Here is a 24,701-nt window from a genome sequence, read left to right on the forward strand (position 1 = left end):
AAATCACAGCGCTAACATTCGGAAGAAAACGCAGCAACTCGGTTCTGATACATCAGCTCACAGATGCCTCATGCTGATTGACATCACCCTAGGAGTGATGAGTGGAGAGAGAGCGCCATCTACTGTACCCACCCAGAGAGAGCAAGGACAATTGTCCTCTCTCTGGACTCTGGCAGCTGATGGCAAGCTGCTAAAAGTGGGATTTGAACAATCAATCTCCTGATCATAGTGGCAGCGCTTTAGCCCACTGGACCACTCGGTGTCAAAAATGTAATATTAATTAAATAAGACATTTTCATCTATTTTATTCCTCAGACCGTTTATTTAAATAATGTATTTTTTCTAAACAAAATACTGGTGGTAACTACATACTAGGCTTTTCATGATCATTTTGAAATATCACTGAAGAAATATACTGTGATGAACATATATTATTGTATATATTTTAAGGCCATTTTAACGCTGACATAATTAGAATAAAATGGCATAACAATGCATTTAAACTCTTTAAAATACAAAAAAAAATTGTAACTAATCATAGTTTGGGAAATATATATGTTTTTCTTCACCTACTGCAGTCCTCACTGTGTATATGGAGTCTCAGTTATTGAAGCATTGGTCTGGTATTGCATGACTGGCTAAAATACTATACACTGTTATGTATGTACAGTAAACACACATACAAATAAACACAATAGGCAATATCACCTTTATCAAATATTATTAAGTGATATCATGTCAATTTAGTGCTTGATATTTTTATTGTACGTCACACACACACTATCTTTACATTCATACTTAAAAACGTCCGCAAAATAAAGAGTCGTATGCTACAGTTTCCCATTACGTCAGATGGAAAATAGAACAGGACCTTATGTAAACTCTCTCCAAACTCCATACAGCCTCTATGAAAAACAGGGCTATGAGCAGAACATGGATAGTTTAGTTGTGTAAAGAGCTGCTGATCAGAGAACAGGTTTACTGCAGGTTTCTGAGACTCACCCTGTCTGTCGAACTCTATGCTGCTGCAGTCTTCCCGGCCTCGGCTCCACGGGCAGTAGAACACCGAGCCCCCCTCTCGGATCCTGGGCTGGCTGGTATTAGCCTTGGGTGCTCCAACTATGACTGATACACTGCAAACCAAAAAAGATGAGCAGACATTTTAATATCACATGATGGAATATATAATAGAGAGAAACTCACTATTTCAGAGTGTATATATATTTATCCTGTATTTTCATTTCTTCACTATTGTTACTTTTAGAGATGCACTGAAACCAAAACCAAACAAACACATTTTTGCAGGTTTTCATTCATTTTACCATTGAATGGACTAAATACATTTGTAAATAAGTACAAAAAAGGCTAGGAAAAGGCTAAACTACAATTTAAAGACTGTACTAAACACTCTATTGAACTTGCTTAATATGTCAGCAGGTATACCAACAGCTATCCTTTCAATAAATTCAAATTCAAACAAAGCACAATACATTTACTGTACCTCAGCAATGCTATTCAACTAATTCATTTACTTTAGCAGTGCTATTCAAATAATTCATTTAATTTTGCAGTGCTATTCAAATATTAAAATTACTTTAGCAGTGCTATTCAAATAATTAATTTACTTCAGCAGTGCTATTCAAATAATACATTTACTTCAGCAGTGCTATTCAAATAATTCATTTTACTTTAGCAGTGCTAATCAAATAATGAATTTACATTAGCAGTGCTATTCAAATAATTCATCTACTTTAGCAGTGCTATTCAAATAATTTATTTACTTTAGCAGTGCTATTCAAATAACAAATGTTTACTTTAACAGTGCTTTTTAAATAATTAATTTAATTTAGCAGTGCTACCCAAATAATGAATTTACTAATCAAATAGTAATCAAATAGTTAATTCACATTAGCAGTGCTATTCCAGTCATAAATTCAACTTGGGGCCTCAGCAGTGCCATGTTAAAGCAAAATGTAATTTAATTTTTAAAGTTTAGACAGACATTCTTTTGGTAAACAAGAGAATGCTAAAGCTAAGTCAGCTAACATTACTATCCTAGACCTGTACAGCTTGGAAAACAGGAAGAAACACTTTGAGAAAAGATAGTAAACTGCTAGCAAGTGTGACAAATGATGCTGAACACTTGTTTTTGTTTAATCTGCACAAATAGAGCATAAATAAATGAAATTAGACCTGGTGTTTTTCACTCCCTGTTCTAAGTGCTAAAAGGGGAGGAGGAGTGGTGGTGGCATGTGGGTCTATTGTTGCCAAATCTATGTTTTTCCATTAGAGGAAACCCTGAAACAGGACTTAAAATAAACTAGTAATTTTCAGGATAAATTATTTGGTCTTTGCACGTTGGCAGCCTAATAATTTTGGTTGCCAAATACTCCAGTGAATCCCTAGTTCTTTTTTTTTAAGCGCTTTTAAAAATAGAGAAATAGAAGGCTAAATATAGCATCTTTTTGTTTTTATAATGTATTTTTTTTATTGTCCAAATCGAAAAAATGGAACGAATAATTGATTTTCCTAATACGGAGAAACGATTGATGTATGATTATTCGCTGGAAAGGCTCAATTAACGAATGAATGACTAAAACTGAAGCTCGGTTTGGAAACTGGACTTGGTACAAATGTACTGTAGAGCACTTTGTGTTATGTAACTGTGGCCATGTGCAATTGTTGGTTAGTTTTTTGGCTAAACACCACAGTTTCACAGTCCAAAGCCCAACACACACACACACACACACACACACACACACACACAAACACACACACACACACCAGCCTGACTGGGTAACAAATGGGAAAACAAGAGCTGAGGCTGCTAAAGTGGAGTCATACCGGTGTTTCAACAGCTGTGTTTCTCCCAGAGGGAAAAAAAAACACACACACACACTCATGGAGTCATGATTGCCACACACATCCAATCAAACCCACTTTGTGTTAAAAGATACATTAGACAATCTGATGTTTTTAAGTTTAAAAAAAAAGTCATAGTAGTAAAACTTGAAAAACGACCTAATTTTTTTAAAAGCCTTTTTTTAAACTTCAGCCAGAGTCTGTACCAAGTTTGTAAGGACAGTCACTTTAACTCTGATTGGTTAATAGAGGGTTTGGGCTTTGTTAGAGTAGCATTATGCTAAATCTACGGCTCTGGGGGGAAAAAAACACTTAAAAATTGTGAGTTTGTTTGATTTCAGCCAATTGAAAACCTCACAAGCCATCAAACCAAGCTGAACTGCTTGAATTTTTGCACCAGGAGTGTAGAGCATAAAAGTTATCCAAAAGCAGTGTGTAAGACTGGTGGAGGAGAACATGATGCCAAGATGCTTAAAAACTGTGATTAAACCACCAGGGTTATTCCACCAAATATGAATTTCTGAATTCTTAAAACTTGAAACAATGAATATGAACTTGTTTTTTTCTTTGCATTGCTTGAGATCTGAAAGCTCTGCATCTTTTTTTTTTTTGTTATTTCAGCCATTTCTCATTTTCTGCAAATAATTGCTCTAAATGACAATATTTTTATTTGTAATTTGGGAGAAATGTTGTCTGTATTTTAAAGAATAAAACAACAATGTTCATTATTAACTTATACAACACACTTGTTGTATATAGTCACACCCCTACCACAGGCGGTTAATTCCATGACCCCTGCGGTTCTTATCTACGTCCTCTTTTCCACAGCGCCGCTTTAATGGAAACGGCACAGACGTGTGCTCGCCGACTCTGAGCTTACTATCGTCCTTCCTGTCATTAAGGCCAGGCCGGTTAGGCGTGCTGAAGGGGGCACTGAGGGCTCCTGTGGGGGAAGGGGTGAGAGTGTGTGGGGGAGGGGGGGGGGTGAAGCTACAGGAAGAGAACACCCTTTCCTGCCCCCTGGGCTCAGTCCATGATGCGGAACGGAGGACTACCTCACAAAGCCTATATTCAGCCAGGAGACCTCACTGCACGCCCTGCGTCCACTTTATATCCTCTATAGAGATAGTGTCCTGTGTCCAGTGACCAGCACAGGTCCTGACCACCGCTGACCCACTGGATATACACAGCAGAGTAAGCAGAAACTTAACGTAATTTATACAAATCATTATAATCTTGGGTAAAGTAATAAGGTTCATAAATAAATAAGGCACAAACTCTATATACCATCAGAAGTTTGGAAAAAAAAGTTCAGGGGCCAAATAAACTATTAAAATCTTCAGCTAATAAATAAATTACACCTCATTCAATGAGTTTTCTTTCTTTTAATTTAATATTGAAGAAAAAAAAAACTAATTCAACAACCCAGAATATGTGTTACACTTTAAACCATGTTTCAAATTATTATGCAATTCATTTTTTTTTTTTTTTTTTGCAATAAATCTAAATGGTCAATGCAAATGACAGTCAGTATAATTCCGCAGTCACAACCTGTTTAAGTATAAATCCAATTTCATTGAACACACCTCCTAATGATAACAGTACTTGCACTGTTTCACAGTTTTATTCAGCAAGCCACAGGTTTCAAGCAATATGGGAAAGAAAAAACATCAAAAAGTATCTCTCTGCTGCTAAAAAGCATGAAATAATGCAGTGCCTTGAACAAGGTATGAAAACCCTTTCAGACAGCTTCCTCTTACAGCGTCCACAGTTAATCCTGTTGGATGTGGTTGGTCCTTCTTGGTGGTATGCTGACATTACCCTGGATACCGTGGCTCTTGATGCATCACAAAGACTTGCTGTCTTGGTCACAGATGCTCCAGCAAGACGTGCACCGACAATTTGTCCTCTTTTGAACTCTGGTATGTCACCCATAATGTTATAGTGTGCATTGCAATATTTTGAGCAAAACTGTGCTCTTACCCTGCTAACTGAACCTTCACACTTTTACTTCATGCTCTTACTGGTGCAATAATGTGCAATTAATGAAGATTGGCCACCAGGCTGCTCCAATTTAGCCATGAAAGCTCCTTAAATGAAAAGAGGAGTGTCCAAATTTTTGACTGCTATTGTATTTTTGAAGTCAGATGCCATATTTAGGAATTCATTTCAAATTCATTTCACATTCAGCTCAATCTACAAAAGTGCACAAACACAACAGAATACATATTTGCTCACTAAATATCAGAACTAAATATCATGGTTTTCAACTGCACTCCAGACCCTGTGGTTCTATACTGAACCCCCAGAAACTCTTCAAAGAGCTCTTTAGAAAAGGCAGGCGGGGAAAAAAAACCTGCAGAAGATGAAGGGATAAAAGAGAGGCCATTAAACAATGAAGTGTCCCGAAGGTCAGTAGGTTTCAAGGCCATTGCAGAGGACGGCCTCCCAGGAAGGACGCCGAGCTCTGACTGCGTAGAAGAAAACACTAGCAGGCCTTCCACTTGTTTTCGTAAAGGGGGAAACCACAACACTGCACTCTTCCGCTTCGGAGAGTGGATCCTGCTTTTCCGCCATGTGTCTAAAAGGTGGAGCATCCCAGAGGTACCGCAGAGTTCAGTCTGAGAACCAATGCCATTCCCACTGTAGCCTTTCCCTCCTTTTCCCAGCTAAAAAAAAATACTTTTATAATATTCCAGCATTTTGATTTATGCAACACACACTAGGACACCTTGCTCCATGTATGAAAATAAGCTATTTTTATTATTCAAGCACAAAATACTGGAATAATTGAATTTGATACTATGGCGGACCCTTGAAAAGTCAGCGTCCGAGACCTTTCTGAGATTCTGAGATTCTTAGTCATCACTCCAGCACTATTTATTCCGATTAAAACATACGATTGTTCATTTGTACCCTTGTTGCGGTTTGTTTGAGCAGGTGTTAAAAGAAAAAATAAAAAGTAATCGCACTCAGTTATGGACCAAAACTGATGGAAACTTTCAGACTTTGCTCTAACTGCCATAATTCACATGTCCTTGCCTTGTCCTTGAGCACACTGGCCAGTGTTCAACCTCACTCACACCTCAGATAACACCTCACAACTTATACAGGTGTGGGAATTAATTCACATATTGTCTCCGGTTAACACTTACAATATTTTGGTTACAGACAAAACAGAACACCTTTAGAGGTTAATAATAATGTAATGGCTGATTGGTACATGCTGCTACATTCTTTTTTCACCTCACAATATTTAATATCTGTAAGGCGTCACACAGCTGCAGAGTCAGCACACACTACTGAACACCCTCACGCTTCTCAACTTCTCAAGTTCCTGGAGAGAGCTGCGTACAAACACTGCCGCTCTGCCTGACTGCTCTAGCACGCTACAGTTTCTTACAACGACTGCACTTTCCATATCGTAAAACACACCATCATAAAAACACACTGAGTCGCTGACTGCTGACTCAAACTAACAACATGAAAACGAATTTCCTAAACACCAGCAGTAAGGAACCCAACATTTAGTGTATCTACTTAAACTACACTAGTAGAACTTGGGCAAAACATAAAATTGATGAAATTAATAAATGTGCAACAATGAAGTGCAACATTTACGTGGTAGTAGTGCTGCATGATATTGGAAAAAAACTGTACATAGCAAATGTTCTTTTTTCAACTATATCTATATCGCAATATTAAACAATGCAGGGTCCATGGCCTCACCAGCCCCGCCCCCACCAGCATGCTGTCTCACGTCTGGACAAATCAAGAGCTGAGGAGTCAGCATTGAGCTCTCAAAACCCGAGAAAAAAAAGCAAAACAACAGTAATCAGCTCTTTAATCGGTGGAAAAACAAGGTAACAGAGCTCCGATTTACAGCAATAAGTCTCTTCTCTTAAAAAGAAGGATAAAAGGCTGTAAAAAAATGAGAAAATAGATAATAGACAGCAGCAGTGAGTAAGGGGCTTCTGTGGCAGAAAAACGAGGTAAGAGAGCTCTGGTTTACAGCAGTACGACTTTTTCCTTAAAGAGAAGTAAAAAAAGGCTGTGAATGGATGGGAAAATGGACAACAGTAGGCTTCAGTGTTGGAAAAAACAAGGTAACGGAGCACTGATTTGTGGCAAAGTGACTCTTACGATAAGGAGAAGTTCATATTTATATTTAGAAATCAATATTTGGTGGAATAACCCTGGTTTTTAATGCATCTTGGCATCATGTTCTCCTCCACCAGTCTTACACACTGCTTTTGGATAACTTTATGCTGCTTTACTCCTGGTGCAAAAATTCAAGCAGTTCAGCTTGGGTTGATCATGGTTTGTGATCATCCATCTTCCTCTAGATTATATTCCAGAGGTTTTTTAAATAGGTCAAATGTTATTTTTTCCAGAGCTGTATATGTCATATTGCCCAGCTCTAAGCAGGTATAATCCTGAAGTCTGGACTCTAGAAACCTGGAGCTTTCAACACGACTTCCAGCATCAAAAAACCAAACAGGAAACATAGAAAACAATAGAGAAATGCTTTCATCAACTCACTGGAAATTGCTGTGTCTTCCGCATTACAAAAACCTAGCTTGCCTCACACAAATACAAACACACACACACACACACACACACACACAAACATGATACCGATCAGCAACAACTGTAAATAATCAACAATTAGCAAGTAATGGGTCTTTATCAGGGTGAGGATCTGTCTAGCCTAAACTGCTTCTATCCCAGCCAAAGCCTTAAACGCTAGGCTAACATTAGCATACTGATAAGAGCAGGATTGTTCTTGGCTGGAGAGCTGGATTTGGGGATAAAATGATGTGTGTGAAGAGCAGGATGGCCTAACTCCTTTGTAGGGCATCCTGTAGAGAGGATATAAGCCTATTAGCCTACATAGATAAGGAGGTTCAGGCCTACTGTGTGTGTGTGTGTGTGTGTGTGTGTACACTGCTTGAGAAAAAAAAAAGTCTCCACCTGGATTTAAGTACGTAAATGGTGTGGGTTGGTTGGTTGATGCTGCAGTTGATCTGCAGGTTTAGGTTCAGCAACAGTATGTGCTGAAAGAATGAGGTCAGCTGACTACCTGAATACACTGAATATAGACTAGATTATTCCATCAACGGATTTTATATTTCTTCCCTGATGACACGGCCATATTCCAAGAGGATAATGTCAGGATTCATGGAGCTGGAACTGTGAAAGAGTTCAGGGTTCAGGGAGCATGAGATCATCATTTTCACACATGGATTGAGAGAGAGAGAGTTCACCACAGAGTCCAGATCTTAACCTCATTGCTCCTCAAGCTTCTCCATTTCCACTCGCTGTTGTGTTTACGTGGATCTCCGTGGAAACGCGTGCCAAAAGCGTAATTACGGTGCGTGGCAGTAAAATAGCTATTTTATTAAAACGCGAGGAGAGGAGTGATTGTTCCAGACAGGGCTAAAATTGTCGGAGGACCACGGAGATAAGTGAAAAAAAAAAGTAGATAATTCAGCCTGTAATTTTACGTGGTTGTTCTGGATCGGAATAAAATCACAGAGGACCCCCCCCCCCCCCCCCCCATAATAGAGAAAATTAGAGTCCTTAGAGTGCCAATAGTTTCATTAAAAAATTGATATTTGACAATTGGCCAGTTGGCAATCAAAATATACAAAATACAATATATTGCAGAGTCTATATATTGTTAAATCCCTTTTCAGCAACGCTTAGAGAATTTGTGAATTTAGTGCTGGAATGAGTATCTCAGACTCACAATATCATGAGATCATCGTTATTGTGAACTGTCAACTGTCCTGTAATTCCCACCTAAAGACGACCACAGAATTTAGATCTTTGACATTGAAATGTATTTAATATGTATTGATGCAAGAACACTGGAAAAAAGAATGCCACACAACCTCACAAAGTTCTGTTTTTTTTTTCTCTCTTAAAACTGCCAACTCACGATCCTGTTCATAAAAGGAAGACAATTTATACAGTATGTTTTGCAATAAGAGCTCGGTTTGGTGGGATAATGCAACTGTATCAACTGTATTCGTTTTACTGGTTTTAAAAACAATGTGCGACATTTTGCAATAAGGTCCGGTCATAAAAGTGAGACAGTTGGGGGCAATGAGTGATCCGCTGAAGAGCTGACTGAGGAAAAAAACAACAACATTAGCGTTTTTGCGGTGTCCCTAAATGCACCGACCACCTCCTCTCCATGAGAGCAACAGTCGCCAGAGCGCTAGCAGTTTCCACAGCACATGGACGCTAATTAAGCTAACCCAGCAGTCAGCAGACTGTCAGAGTCCAGACTGAAAAAAATGTGTTTACCGCTAAAATGCTAAACGCTAAGCGCTAAGCGTCCTCATTTGTGGCTTTGGTAATAAGACCAAAGTTAAAGCGATTAAAACGAGCGGTGAGTGCGCCACAGACCTCTCAAACAGCAGAAGAGAGAGAGAAGTTTGGTTAAAAAGCTAGCAATGCTTTCTAGCGATGGGGAAAAAATGCTAAATGCTAAATCCCACCCAGCCCTGCCCCTGCTGCACTGCCCCCAAAACATTCTTTCCCCTGTTCCGCACTTAATTGTTTTCCTCACAGCTGCAAAACTTGTGTCACTTGAACACTGTTGTAATTACTTAAAGCCGGCTGAGAAACCACACCGGCCTGTTTGGCAGAGGCTAGGAAATCGCAACCGGTCTCCATCTGCCAGCACACCACTGTAAAGGACACGGAAACATCAGCAGACTAGACTCATGACTAGTTAAAAAAATAAAATAAAAAAATAAAATACCCCATAAATTCACAACCAGACAAAAATAATATACAATACTGACCCTTTGGGTAAAATCTGGTGCAATTCTGGTGCACATTTGGCTCAGGATTGGGACAATACATTGATTTCACAATATATTGTATCGATATTTGTCGTCAAATATCGATATTTTTATAGAAGCACTCGCTAAACACTGTTTTATTTATTTGATTAGCGCCACCTTGTAAAATAATAGAGTAAACCTGTGGTACAAAATATCTGTTGTGAAATTTTGTGAAACTGACACCAATAAATAGATCATTCCCGGTATTTGCTTATTTAGAAGTCACAAAGTGACTCATCAAAATGTTTTGATGAAACTGGCTCTCATCAGGATCACCCCAGGAAAGAAAGAACAAGAGTTACCTCTGTTGCACATCATAAGTTCATCAAGTTAACAGCGTATTTCGATTTATTTAAAACTTTATTACATGATTATTTACAGCTCTGGAAAAAATTAGATCACACCTAAAAATTATGAGTTTCTTTGATTTTATCAAATGAAAACCTAATTGGAATACAATCAAGCAGAAGACGGATGATCACAAACCATCAAACCACCAAGCTGAACTGCTTGATTTTTTTGCACCAGGAGTAAAGCAGCATAAAGTTATCCAAAAGCAGTGTGTAAGACTGGTGGAGGAGAACATTATGCCAAGTTGCAAAAAAAGCATAAAACTGGGATTTAAAAAAACTTTATGAATATGAACTTGTTTTCTTTGCATTATTTGAGGTCTGAAAGCTCTGCATCTTTTTATTATTTTATTTTAGCCATTTCTCATTTTCTGCAAATAAATGCTCTAAATGACAATTTAATATTTTTATTTGGAATTTGGGAGAAATGTTGTCTGTAGTTTATATAATTAAAACATCAATGTTCATTTTACTCAAACACTTTACAATGTAGGAAAAAAGAAAATTTTAACTTTAAATGAGAAGGTGTGTCCAAACATGTAACTGGTATTTTATATCAATATTTTCATACACTACTGTCTATGTATATTTATAAATACACCCAATCTAAAAAATATATATATTACCCTGCATTTGTGCTCTACTGGCTCCACAACAGCACTCAGTGGTTGGACCCACTTTGTGATGTCATTTAAAGATGGACACTCAGCTCATAAAGCAGTTATCTTCAGTCCACAGAGATCAGCTTGTTCTACATCGATTTAAATATGTATACATCAAACGACATCAACCAGATATTAGAAGGCTGTTACTACACCAACAGATGAGCACTGTCATGTGAACGCACTGTAACCGCTGCAGGACTGAGAGACTCTAGAGGACATGATAATGACTGGTGGAAATTAAATTGCTCTTTGCAGCTAATTACAGCATCTATCTAAAAATAGAGCATGTAATCAGATTTAGATCAGAGATGTGCATCTTTTATCTCAGTAAGAGAGATCTTGGAGATTTTTTGTTCACCTGAGATGCTGATGTAGCCAGTTACCAACTCTGATTTGTAGACTTTAAGGCAAAGAAGTGCTGATGTCTCAGGTAGCCCTCATGTCTATGCTCCCTTCTGGCTCTCTCGACTTTCGGGTTCACTTTATTTATATCAGCTCACTTTTCAGTTTTCTAAAATATTTGAGGCTTAACTTGAAAGAATAAAAAAGGTGTATTATTTATAGTGTATGATGCATAGTATAGAATAAAATAGTTTATCTATTTTTCCATTTCCTATTTTTTAAATTATTATTTCTGCCTCTAAATCAGAATTTCAGGGGGGGGGGGGGGGGGAACAAACAAAAAAAATTATATTTTCTTGATCTTGTAACAAAAAGTTAGAATTTAGAAAAACAGAAAACTAGATTTTTACTAGGCTAAATGGGATTAAATGAAAAAAAATGAGCAAAAATGTAAAAATATTTATAGTCACTTGACCACAATTGGGAAAAAATGATTATACAAATGACTCAATTCAATTTCAATTTGGTATCAATATATAGAAATAGGTCTGGGCTCTTGAGTTATATAAGTTAGTTAGTTAAATATTCTTTCAAATATTGCGATGCTCATTGCTACCTTATACCCCGCCTACAGTCAGTCTATACCGCATAGTTTAAACAGCCACAGTGCTTGTGAATATATCTAAAATGATGGTGGTCTGGAAATGAGGTATGTTCAGGTAAATTTTAGTTTTTGCAATTATGGGCTTGCCTATATATGGGAAAATTAGGGTCCTAAGTGTTGATTAGCTGTGCCTGCTGCCTGCTCTTCAGACTGATTCCAACACCTGCACCACCTGCATGTGCATTCTTTTTCTGGCCAGGCCAAAAAAACTCATTAGCATAGTACTACCATACTAAAAATGCAGCACAGGACCAGCTGAGCAAAGGTTTACAGGTGGTCTGAGCTGGTCTTTGATGGTTGAGGTGGTAGAACAGCTGCTTAACCAGGCAAAACATTTCCTATAATGGTCAACTAACTGCTTAACCAGCTCATTTTGGAAACCTCCCTTCATAATTCTTAAAATTCATAAAAGTTGTTTAAGGTGGAATATGGAGCTAGTGTGTATTTCAATCCAAGTTCTCAAAAAATACAACCATTGAATATTGCTGTGATTAATACAATTCATTTTTAAAGTAACTGACACCACCTATATAAATATAATTTTATTTGCCAATCTAACACAGATTCTATTATTTATATTTAAATACCCATTATTAAAAACTTAAAGTCATAAGAAGAACAAGAGGTGAAGAACAAGAGGATTACTTGTAATAATAACAGAATACTGTTGTGATTAGGCACCATTTTAAATGTGAAATATTCTGACATTAAGTAAGTAAATATGCTTTATTTGTAAAATCTCTGTAGGGCTGTGTGGCCAGTACAGGTAATGGGAATCCGAATCCAGGTTATGTTCAGTCAGAGAAAGAGCGAGAGAGAGCTACACACTTTGTTTTTACTCTGGGTGAATGAGCTTTCCCTTCTGAAGTCTCCATTGCTCCACCAGCCACTGGCGTTTAGTAAAACTAAGCCGGATCCTCTTTTCAAGCCTGTTTGCGTGAAGTTTGTAAGCGTGATGTGGCCAGAAGAACTCCCGCGAAAATCGACCTGAGACCCCAGTTTTGAGAATGAACATATTAGGTTTAGCAGGAATGATTTATAAACGAAAATGGAAATGATCAGGAGTGTGTTTGGACACTTTTGGTGACCAAGCTGAGTGTGAACTAAGTGAGCGAGCAGTTCTTAACCCCAATTAACATCATCATCATTGACAATGATACATTTATTGACTCAAGATTTTATAAATCATAAATATGAACTTAACTTCCAGTGATTTAGGTTTATTTTAGTTGTCTTTTTTGAGTCTTAATATCCTGTGTAGGCCAGATCTGGATGAGTTCCTCTTACTAAGTTTTGGTTCACGTCAAAGTTTCATCCTCCCACTCTGATGGAGTTTTTCCTTTGCCATTGTTGCTGCTACTGATTTACTCATACGAGACTGAGCCCAGATCTCTGTAAAGCTGCTTTATGACAACATCCACTGTTTAAAGCGATAAATATATAAAACCTGAACCTGATACAGGTACATAAGCAGAATGGCTGAGGCTGAACTCCAGGAACCTACACAGCCGCCAGTGAGAATTAGCCCTGATGCCAGCGTGTCTCGGTACGAGCCGCATTGGACGGCAGCTCGGCAATTACAATACAATCAGCTAATAAAGAGGGAGTTAAAAAGCGGGCTAAATCAGCACTGTCTGGATGGCCTGTCTGCTCAGTAGAGCTGAACCCCACATGCTCCATGCTGCTGTCTGGGAATGGTGGGCTCGGGGATGATGAGCAAAGCAGTTCCAACAACTGGGTCATCAACTGGTACACTGAGATACTGAATGAAGCATAGCTTGGAATGGTTGAAGAGTTTAACGGCAGAATAAAAGACAATAAATAAAAGTTAAGCTACAACTTAAGAGCAAAGATTTCCCAAACTATTACTGGTGTTGGTACAGTATATAATTTTCTAAATACTAAGCAGTTCTTCAACACATTGTTTTATAATATTTAACCCTTGGAACACAAAAAAAAAAAAAAAAAAAAATCGCACCCTGTGTTCTCAACTTAATTACTCAGGAATCCCTTCACACGTCAACATAATCCATATTTGGTTAAAAAGGGCAGAACTTACTCTCTCTCAAAATAGTGATGACATCCCAGTGCGGTAAAGCTAAATCTACAAGAAACCCATTGAGAAAAACTCAAAGGGTTAATAGCAGAATAAAAGACAATAAATAAAGTGGAACTACAACTTAAAAGCAAAGATTTTCCAAACTATGACTGGTGTAGTTAAAATATATATTATATTATATTTTCTAGTTTCTGGCTTTCACAGACATATTCTGTCTCTTTCCAGCTTTTGCCAGAGTGTCTGTATGTTAGTTTGTAAAGAATGAACCAGTAGTCCTTGTAGAACTGTTAGAACTAAAGGTCGGAAAGCAGGTCGCAGTTCTCGCGAGCGTTGGTCGCGGCCACCTCGGAAAACTTACAGAGTCTGGTTTGAGTTCAGAGGAGCTCCGGCACAGACACGAGAGCACCGCTATTTCTTCCTATTACACCTCAATGCAGCGCTGCAGTGAGTTTCAAGCTGAAATTTTACTTCTTTAAAAAAATTTTAAAAATCAAGGAAATCCTACCTAGTGGGGCTTTAATATCAAACAGCCCCACCAAACACTTCAACATCTTAAGACTAGAGTACTAGATCTGAAGCACTACCTGCTCTTCTGTTGTGTTGTTGGAGTTACAACTGAACCCACGCCCACTTCTGTTGATCTGATAAACACCCCCGCCCTCCACCCGCTCCACACAGGCTGAATTTTAATGTAACCACGAAAGCATTTCCTCCCAAAGGATATGTCGGCTGCAGCAGGAGGCCTGCAAATCACCGTTCCTGGACCAGGTGCGGAGGAGTCAGCCAGAGCCGCTCAGAACTTGGCTTGACTCACAAAGAGAAAGCTAGAATTCAAGCCTTCCTCCTCTTCTGCCAATTATCTTACTACAGCTCACCTAATAACAGCCATCTGAACCGTATGAGCTAACGAACGCTGTCAGAATAAATATTTCAGCCCGTGGATTGAGATTAGAGTGAGATTAGCACTTACTGGAAACACCTTATCTACATCAAGAAGAGCTCACAAGCTTTTGCAACCAGTGGTCCGCTTAAAGTACTTTTAAAGTACATTTTTGTAAAATATTTCATTAGATCTTTTCTTAGGACTAAAAACACGGAAGACATGAGACTCATCGATACATTGTAAAGTAGTCACTGTACAGCAGGGGGTCGGGAATATGAAGTGTAATGGGATGGAGTGCTGCTACAGACTAGTAGCTCTCCAGCCCAGAGGGTTGTTGAACCCAATTGCAGAACAGTTGATCTCAAAGCAGGTAAACCAACCCAAGAAGAAAGGGGAAAAAAAAATAATGAAATAAACACACCGCTCCTCAAACGGATCAAACCCATGTCTTCAGGGTTGCAGCCCAATACACTACTGCCCTTATAAGGAGATAGGGAGGAAACTAAAGTTACGCCGAGCGCAACAGAGAGACATGGGAGGAATGTAAACAAAAGCTCATCAGAGAAGCATATTACCCTTTTTTATAGTTCAAAAAATCTTGTGCTCCCTCTTTGTCCCAATTCACTAGCTGGGGCAGTGGTAGTGTATTGGACCGCAATCCAGACGACACAGGTTCGATTCCATGTGAGGAACGGTGTGTTTATTTTATTTTATTTTTTATTTTTTCTTGTGGGTTTACCTGCTTTGAGATCAACTGTTCTGCAATTGGGTTCAACAACCCTCTGGGCTGAAGAGCTAATAGTGTGTAGAACTCCATCATATATTACAGCTCAATTTTCAAACAGATTTTTTTTTTTTTTTTGTGGCCTGCCATGTAATGGCTTGAAAAATATCTGGCCCACGGCCAAACATAATTGCCAACTCCTGGTCTACATCTTTAAGCTCTAAAAGCCAGACTTGAGGTGCTACATTAAACTATAACAGATATCACACTTAATGCCACAACACTTATTTGTTCGAAATAAGAGCATCCATTTTTTTCAAGAGAACTGTGATGAATCAACTAGTAAATCAATTGGTGTTAATCAACAGTGGGATTATACAGTTTCTTACCACTTCTAACAATAAGGGTCTTATCAAATCAGTCCTACATATAGTACTGTCCAACTTCTACCTATGGAAATGCTACCTTTGTGTTTGGATGTGCAAAATGGTACAATGCATTATCATCATCATCATCATCATCAACTGGTATCACTAACAATTCTATCAAATTGATAATGGAGATCATGGATAAAATCTGGAATATTTTAGTCAGATTTGCCAAAAATCAAATATAAACCTTCAAATTCTTAAGCTTACTAGTTTATGGACATGTAAGAATTAAACATTCATAATAATCGCATGCTAAAACATCAGTCTTCTGAGGTAAATTCAATGCAGCACTAGTGTTAAAGTTAAAGTAAACTTCTAGGAAGGAAACCCCAGCTTCTCAGCTTCTGTACAATTCATAAAGAAAATCACTGACCGTGTCATTTTACTGCAAGCCATATTTTCACAAGCAGAAAGATGACAGCGCGGAGAATGCACTACAGCTACGCAAACATAACGTGAGGTTTCACTCCTTGTATTTACAGAAGTTAAATTCTACCAAAATAAGCACTCTTCACACCTCCACAGGACGCAGAAACATCACAAGGCGGGCTGCAAAGAATGTGGGCAGTTCACACCACTGCAGAGCACAGCGGGAGTGCTGATGTTCACACTTACAGACAGTGAGAGACCGAAGCTTCTGAGGACGGATCATCAGCTAAACTATCAGCTATCAACTGTTTATCTGAGGGAGCCATTCACAAAGATTTTCTGGTGGAAACAGGAGAGTTGAGGTGCACATTGAATTCTGCCGTGATTTGATCAGCCGTGGTTTTATGTTTTTTATTGGATACAATCCGGGTTAGCACCCGAACATCCCTTTCAGACAGCTTCCTCTTACAGCGTCCACAGTTAATCCTGTTGGATGTGGTTGGTCCTTCTTGGTGGTATGCTGACATTACCCTGGATACTGTGGCTCTTGATACATCACAAAGACTTTCTGTCTTGGTCACGGATGCGCCGGCAAGACGTGCACCAACAATTTGTCCTCTTTTGAACTGTTGTGTGCTTTGCAAAACTGTGCTCTTACCCTGCTAATTGAACCTTCACACTCTGCTCTTACTGAGATTACTAAGATTGGCCAGCTGGAATAAACTGGTCACCATAAAAAATACTAAGTGTGACAAGGCCTCTTCCTGATTAAGTTGCTCTTTGGAAGCATTTCCAAGCAATTTCTTTTTAAAACCAGACACAATAGGAAGTTAAAATTAAGATTTCAATCTACCCAAGTGTTCTCCAGAACAAGTGAGCTAAGGAAGAGTGAGCTGAGGCTTTCCGCTGCCCAGACGTATGACCCAATACTGCACAGAGCAGCTCCAGGGAGCTCTGATCCAACACATGCAGCTTTCTTCCGTAACATGAACAAAGACAGAGGTCTATTATACAAGCGTGCCCTTTCTACACAAGCACCAACCCCCAGACCACCTTTCAACAGCACAGGCCCAACCAATCACCCGCAATCAGACGCCGGCTGAGCCTGTACAGCATTAACCCTTAAAACAACACGCTCACAGCTCACTACAGCCCAGTGTTTCCACCAGGCCTGCAGCCAGACGCTGCCACCTAAACCACCACCACCACCACCACAGCGGCGCTACTCCCAAAGCACAGCCACGAACCAAAGGGACAAAGAGCCGATACATAACCAGAACAATTCAGTCACATGGAAAAGTTTCAGTCCTGAGCGCAGGTACCTCCACACAGAAGACTCTTTGTACAGCATCCATGGAAAGGACTAATCACAGCGCAGGGAAAACGGCTGAGGAAGAGTTTGGCAGCCAGTATACACAAACACACACACACACACACACATATATATATACACACACACACCCCTATCCAGCTGGACCCTTAACTACAGAGAAACATCACCTCCCAAACACAAACACACACCCACACACAAGAAATAGTAGCAGTAAACAAGAAATTGAATAATATCTATGCCCTTTACTATGGAAGAGTTAAAACCCTATACTGCCCTGTACTATTTATACTGTCCTACACCTTATTATACCTTATTATACCCTATTATACCCTATTATACTCTATAATGCCCTTTACTCTTTATACTGTCGTATATTCCCTTTAATGCCCTAAACTACCTTATACCCTTAAATGTCTTATACTGTTCTGTACTTACTATACTACCCTATAGCCCCTATAATGCCCTGTACTACTTATACTGTCATATACTTCCTATAGTATCCTATAATGCCCTATACTTCTTATACTGTCGCATATTCCCTTTAATACCCTGAACTACCCTATACCCCTAAATGTCTTATACTTTTCTGTACTTGCTATATTACCCTATATCCCCCTATAATGCCCTGTACTACTTATATGGTCATATACTTCCTATTATACCCTATAATGCCCTTTACTCCTTATACTGTTGTATATTCCCTTTAATACCCTAAACTACCATATACCCCTAAATGTCTTATACTGTTCTGTACTTACTATACTACCCAATACCCCCTATACTACTTATACGGTCCTATACTCCCTATTATACCCTATAATGCCCTATACTCCTTGTACTGTAATATATTCCCCAAATATAATACCCTAAACTACTCTATAGCCCCTATAATGCCCTGTACTACTTATACTGTCATTTACTCCCTATAATATCCTATAATGCCCTTTACTTCTTATACTGTCGCATATTCCCTTTAATACCCTAAACTACCCTATACCCCTAAATGTCTTATAATGCCCTGTATTTACTACACTACCCTATATCCCCTATCATGCCCTGTACCACTTATAGTACATACTGTACTATACTCCCTATTATACCCTATACTCCTTATAATGTAATATATTCCCTTTAATACCCTAAAATACCCAATACCCCTAAAGGTCTTGTACTGTTCTGTACTTACTATACTACCCTATATCCTTCTTATACTGTAATATATTCCCCAAATATAATACCCTAAACTACTCTATACCCCCTATAAATGTTCTTTACAACCTACACAATCTTATACTCCCTATAATATCCTTTAATGCCCTAAACTACCCTATACCCCCTTTACCACCTATACTGTCCTATAATATCCTAAATTACCCTTAAAACCCTTATACTGTCCTTTACTTCCTATAATACCCTATATTAAACTAATTCCGTATTATGCCCTGTACAACTTATACTGTCCTATACTTCTTATAATACTCTATACTACCCAATAGTACACATACCATCGTATATAACCTTTAATACCCTAACCATATACCACTATATGCCTTTAACATGTCCTGTACTTCCTATACTACCCTATATTACCCTATACCCCCTATAATGTAATAGTGTTCTGTTCTGTGGTGTAATAAACAGATGCAGCTTCTCGAACATATGGACGAGACCTGGAGCTCATTATCAGTGGGGGCGCCAATAGAAAACAAATGAAGCAGAATTTGTGAATCTTTAAGCAGTAAAATGAAGTCAGGCAGGTAAATCCTTTATCCTCATTTAATGCTTTTTAAGAGCTTGTGTTTTAAATGTAGTCATAATTTCTTTGTTAGAAGATTATTTATTCTGTTGTTAAAATAAAATTAAGGTAAAATGTAAAAATGATGAAGCCATTGTAAAATGTTATTTTATTACAGTCTTGATCAAGACTTATTTCGACCTTCCAGTTAGCTTGCTCGCCCCCCAAGTTAGGCAGCTCGCTGAGGACGTTAATATGCTAGCATGTTAGCCAGCTAACTCACCGCTAATGTTAGCTGGCTCTCTGCTAACCTTAGCTAGCTTTTGGCTAAAGTTAGCTAGCTTTTGGCTAATGTTAGCTAGCTAACCACTAATGTTAGCTAGCTAACCGCTAATGTTAGCTAGCTCACTGCTAACGTTAGCTCTCTCCCCGGTAACGTAAGTTAGCTCTCTGCTAACATTAGTGTATCTTTTAGCTGGAAAATAAATAGGCAGTCTGAGAGAAGGGAGTTTGTGCCAGCTCCCTGTTGGCTCTCTCCCTCACTCCCTGCATTGTTTATTACTCTGATATAAAAAAAAAACTAAATTAGTCTTTGTTGGGTATAAATTATTGGTCTTTTTAACTTTTTGGACAAACATCGGATGTGTTTGTCATTTTTGGCCAAATAATATTCACTTCTAAATATCTAAAACGAATATTATTCCAATTAAAAGAGCTTTTACTAAAAATCTAAATTAAAATACTGCATGAATCAATGCCCGTCCCATTCAAGCATATTGCTTAAGTGCAGACTCAGTCTAACCCTTTCCTATCAGTAAGCTCCCCTCTTATCCACATTCTATGCAGGCCAAGCGTGGAATGCACTACTCCTCCACACTACGATGAATGTGTTTTTCCTTCCAGCGCTAAAACCAGCAGACAAGAAGCTGTACTCAGAATCCAAGAGGATTCATCCAAAATTACTCAATATTTCCTCCTCAAGCGTATTTGACATCACTGGCTGCTTAACTCCAAAAATCCAATCAAGCTCTAGTTGAGCAAGTTAAAGGTTTTGCAATTGCGCCAGATTTCTCCTTTAAAAAAAAAAACAAAAAAAAAAACAACCTGAACTGTCCTAGAGAGGCCCCTCTGTAACAAACGGCCGTCCACTCGATACACAAAAAAACATAAATTACTACTAAAGCATGCAGCTGACAGGCCTGCTCACACGAGAGCATGAACCCCTGGCCTCAGGCGCTCTTCTCCGGTGGTCTCCTCACACTGGCTAATTTTATTAGCGTGAGTCAAGCAGTATCATACAGACACACACATGCATGCTCAAACAGAGCCAAACTATTACACTGTGTGTCTACGGGGGGCCGAGAAGGACGTTTTCAGAAAGATGCTGCTAGGAGCAAAACAATTCAATTCAAACCAATCTTTATTTAAACAATCCAATATATATATATATATATATATATATATATATATATATATATATATATATATATATATATATATATATATATATATATATAAATTGATCTTTAAAATTAGCTAATTGTCCCTGTGTTTTCCAGACAGAGGGACAGACTGAGAGAGAAGGACAAAATGAGAGAAAGAAATAGAGATGGACATACTGGAAAAGGGACAGAGAGAGAGAGAAAAGGACAGAGAGAGATTTGGACAGGGAGGAAGGGACTGAAAGAGGGGAAAACAGAGGGGCTGAGAGGGACTGAAAGAGAAAAAGGGACTGAGAAAGGGACTAAGAGGGACAGACAGAGAAAGGGTTCAAATAAGAGTGGGACCGACAAAGAGAGTGGGACAGAACGAGGAAAAAACGGAGGGTCTGAGACCAACAGAGAGGGACAGAGAGAAGGACTAGAAAAGAGACAGAGAGGGACAGAGAGAGTAGGACAGAAAGAGGGACAAACAAAGAGTAGGGCAAAGACAGTGGGACAGAGAGAGAGCGGGACTGACAGAGAGGGACCGATAGAAAGAGTGGGACAAAGAGAGCAGGACAGACAGAGAGGGGCAACATATACAGACTGGGAGACAGACTGAATGGACCAGAGAGAATGGGACAGAAAAAGGGGGAAACAAAGGGGCTGAGAGGGACTGAGAGGGATCGACAGAAAGAGTGGGACAGAACGAGGGACCGAGAGGAAGGGGTAGACAGAAAGACTGAAACAGATATAGACTGGAGGACAGAGAGAAGGACTGACAGAGAGGGACAGAGAGAGAAAAACAGAGGGACTGAGACTGACAGAGAGGGACAGAGAGAGGGACCAAAAGATAGAAAGAGAGGGACAGAAAAAGTAAACAAAAGAGAGACAGAGAGGGACAGAGAGAGTGGGACAGAAAGAGGGGAAAACAGAGGGACTGAGATGAACAGAAAGAGGGTCAAATAGAGAGTGGGACAGAGTGAGGGATCGACAGAGAGAGAGGGGGACCCACAGAGGGTGGACGACATATACAGACTGGGGGAAAGACTGAAAGGACCAGAGAGAATGGGACAAAAAGAGTGGAAAACAGAGTCACTGAGAGGAACAGAGAGAGGGACCAATGGAGAGAAAGACAAAGAGGGACTGACAGAGAGGGACTGGGGGAGAGACTGAGAGAACCAGAGAAAGTGGGACAGAAAGAGGGGGAAAACAGAGGGATAGAAAGGCAGTGACTGAGAGGGATAGACAGATAGAGACTGTGGGACAAACAGAGAGACAATTTAATTCTTTTTAACACTAAGAGAAAGGGTCACAGGGTCTTTACACAGCTGGCTGAGTGGACAAATTTCTAGTGGGGGTTTTGAAAAAGAAAACAATAAAGGTATTTTATTATTAATTAATAAATATTAATAAAGTAATTAATAATAATAAGTTTTCCATATAAAAAAAAACTCCATCAACCACAATGCAAAACCATAAACACACTTTTTAAATTAATGTTCCTTATCGGCCGCTGTCTCAGGCGATATCTGGGGAGCTGTTAACCTGTGGTTTCTGAGGCTGGTAGCTCTGATGAACTTATCCTGTACAACAGAGGAAACTCTGAGGTAAGTCCTGATGAGAGCCAGTTTCATCAGTAGCTGTTTTCTTTCTAGAACTGCTCTCCAAAAGCCCCTTTACTGGTTTCAGTTTTATTTTTAAGCCTGACTGACTGACTGTCCCTCTCTGATGAACTTCCTCCACAGTTACTGAACTCTGTGTGAAGTTCAGATGAAGTCACCACGGGGCGAGCTGAGCGGAGCGGAGGGGTGGGGTGGGGGGGGGGGTGCTGGTGGGCTGCTGGGGTCATATGGTCTGGAATATGTGAGCCAGACGAGGGGTTTAAACACCATGCAGAATTACATTAGCAGAGGAGAGATTTACCTCATCCACCAAGAACACACACACACACACACACAGTAGCATGCTCTCTCTCTCTCTCTCTCTCTCACACACACACACACACACACACACACACACACCTCCCAGAGAGAGAAAATCACAATGATTAACCCACTCCTGAATCCATGAACACAGTTTTTAAAACAGAGAGGGAGGGAGAAAAGAGAGAGTGAGAGAGAGAGAAATATAGAGTGAGAAATGCAGAGAAAACGCAACAGAAAGATGAGACAGAGAGAGAGAGAGACAGAGAAAAAAGAGGAGAAAGAGAGACAGAGAGAAATTGAGTGAAAAATAGAAGAAAGAGAGAGAGAAAGTGAGGGAGAGAGTGGGAGAGGGAGAAAAATAGAGTGAGAAATGCAGAGAAAAAGCGACAGACAGATGAGAGAAAGAGAATGAGAGAGGTAGAGAGACAAAGAAGAAGAGGGAAAAAGAAAGAGAAAGAAAAAGAGAGAGTGAGAAAAAGAGGGAAAAAGAAAGAGAAAGAAAAAGAGAGAGTGAGAAAAAGAGGGAGAAAGAAAGAAGGAAAAAGAAAAAGAAAGAGAGAGTGAGAGAGAAAATGGAAAGAAAGAAAGAAAGAAAGAAAGAAAGAAAGAAAGAAAGAAAGAAAGAAAGAAAGAAAGAAAGAAAGAAAAAGATTGAGAGAGAGAGAGGGGAGCGCAATAGCACACGGTAGAGAGAGAGAAAAAAGGAAAAAAGAAAGAGGGAAACAAGAAAGAGAGAGAGAGAAAAAGAGGGATAAAGAAAGAAAGAAAGAAAGAAAGAAAGAAAGAAAGAAAGAAAGAAAGAAAGAAAGAAAGAAAGAAAGGTTTGAGAAAGGCGGGGGAGCGCAAGAGCACAAGAGAGAGACAAAAAAGAGGGAAAAATAAAAAGAAAGAAAAAAAGAGATACAGAGAGAAAGAGGGAGAAAGAAAGAAGGTAAAAGAAAGAGGGAGAGAGAGAAAATGGAAAGAAAGAAAGAAAGAAAGAAAGAAAGAAAGAAAGAAAGAAAGAAAGAAAGAAAGAAAGAAAGAAACTTTGAGAGAGGGGGAGTGCAAGAGCACAAAAGAGACAGACAAAAAGAGGAAGAAAGAAGGAGGGAAAAAGAAAGATAGAAAGAAAGAGAGGGAGAGAGAGAAAATGGAAAGAAAGAAAAAAGAAAAACAAAAGTTTGAGAGTGGGAGAGCACAAGAGCAAGAGAGGAAAAGAAAAAGAGGGAGAAAGAAAAGGAGAGAGAGAAAAAGAGGGAGAAAGACAGAGGGGGAAAAAGAAAGAAATAAAGAAAGAACGAGCACAAGAGAGACAGAGAGAGAGAGACAGAGAGAGAGAGACACTCTGGGAACAAAGACAGTGGAAACTGGAGCTGGCAGCACGTCACTGAGTGTAAAGGCTGAGTAAAGCTCAGTGCTCTTGGCCAGATGTAGAGCAGTGAGTCGACAGACAGAGCAGAGCTGATTTTATCAAACTCCATCCAGTCTGAATCAGCTCTAGTTAATGATTACACCCACAGTAGAGACCATCACGACCTGATGCACTTAGTAGAGCCCAAACGAGTGTTAGTGTTCATAATGAGCAACGTCAAATTTAAAAATTATTTGCCTCCAAATTTGTGGACTAGTAGTCGCATTTGTAACTGCACTGCACTACAACACAGTTTCCCAGGCCGTTTAGTTCCTGTGTGCCTTACACAGCAAAGCAAACGCAGGTCTGGATTGTTTAAACATCTGAACAGACGTTTTTACATGTCTGTGGATCACTTGATTAAACAGTGTAAAAGACTACAGCAGCAGTAAAACTGTACACAGACAAAAGCACTGACAGTACGGTCCAATTACGAGTTGGTTCACCATCAGCAGCCAGAGTCTGAGCGAGCTGGGAGTCTGGCACTTTTCTCTTGAGTGTGTTGTGATGCTGCATTAGTGGTAGTGGCACCAAATACGTAAGAAAATAAAATAAAATTAAATACTATAGCAATATATCGATAAGGCTCTCTAGAAATATGCAGTGCACATGCACTTGTCACAAAATCTCCCAGAATTCATTGTGAATTCTTTGATGTGATATGACATTATGAAAATCTAAT

At 39.2% G+C, this 24,701-nt stretch overlaps 1 protein-coding gene across 3 annotated transcripts in view; it reads right to left on the reverse strand.

Moving 5' to 3' along the window:
- itga5 (integrin, alpha 5 (fibronectin receptor, alpha polypeptide)) overlaps positions 1-24,701 on the reverse strand; it is a 100,272-nt gene that overhangs the window by 70,355 nt on the left and 5,216 nt on the right. For all 3 annotated transcript variants that reach the window (XR_007441601.1, XR_007441602.1, XM_022677267.2), the window contains exon 2: positions 1,003-1,133. Coding sequence is in view for 1 of the 3 variants with exons in the window: in XM_022677267.2 (XP_022532988.2) it covers positions 1,003-1,133 (131 nt within the window). In the remaining 2 variants the exon portion in view is untranslated. The remainder of the gene's footprint in view (positions 1-1,002; positions 1,134-24,701) is intronic.

The sequence above is a fragment of the Astyanax mexicanus genome, chromosome 13 (assembly GCF_023375975.1).
Source record: "Astyanax mexicanus isolate ESR-SI-001 chromosome 13, AstMex3_surface, whole genome shotgun sequence".
Taxonomy (NCBI): Eukaryota; Metazoa; Chordata; class Actinopteri; order Characiformes; family Acestrorhamphidae; genus Astyanax; species Astyanax mexicanus.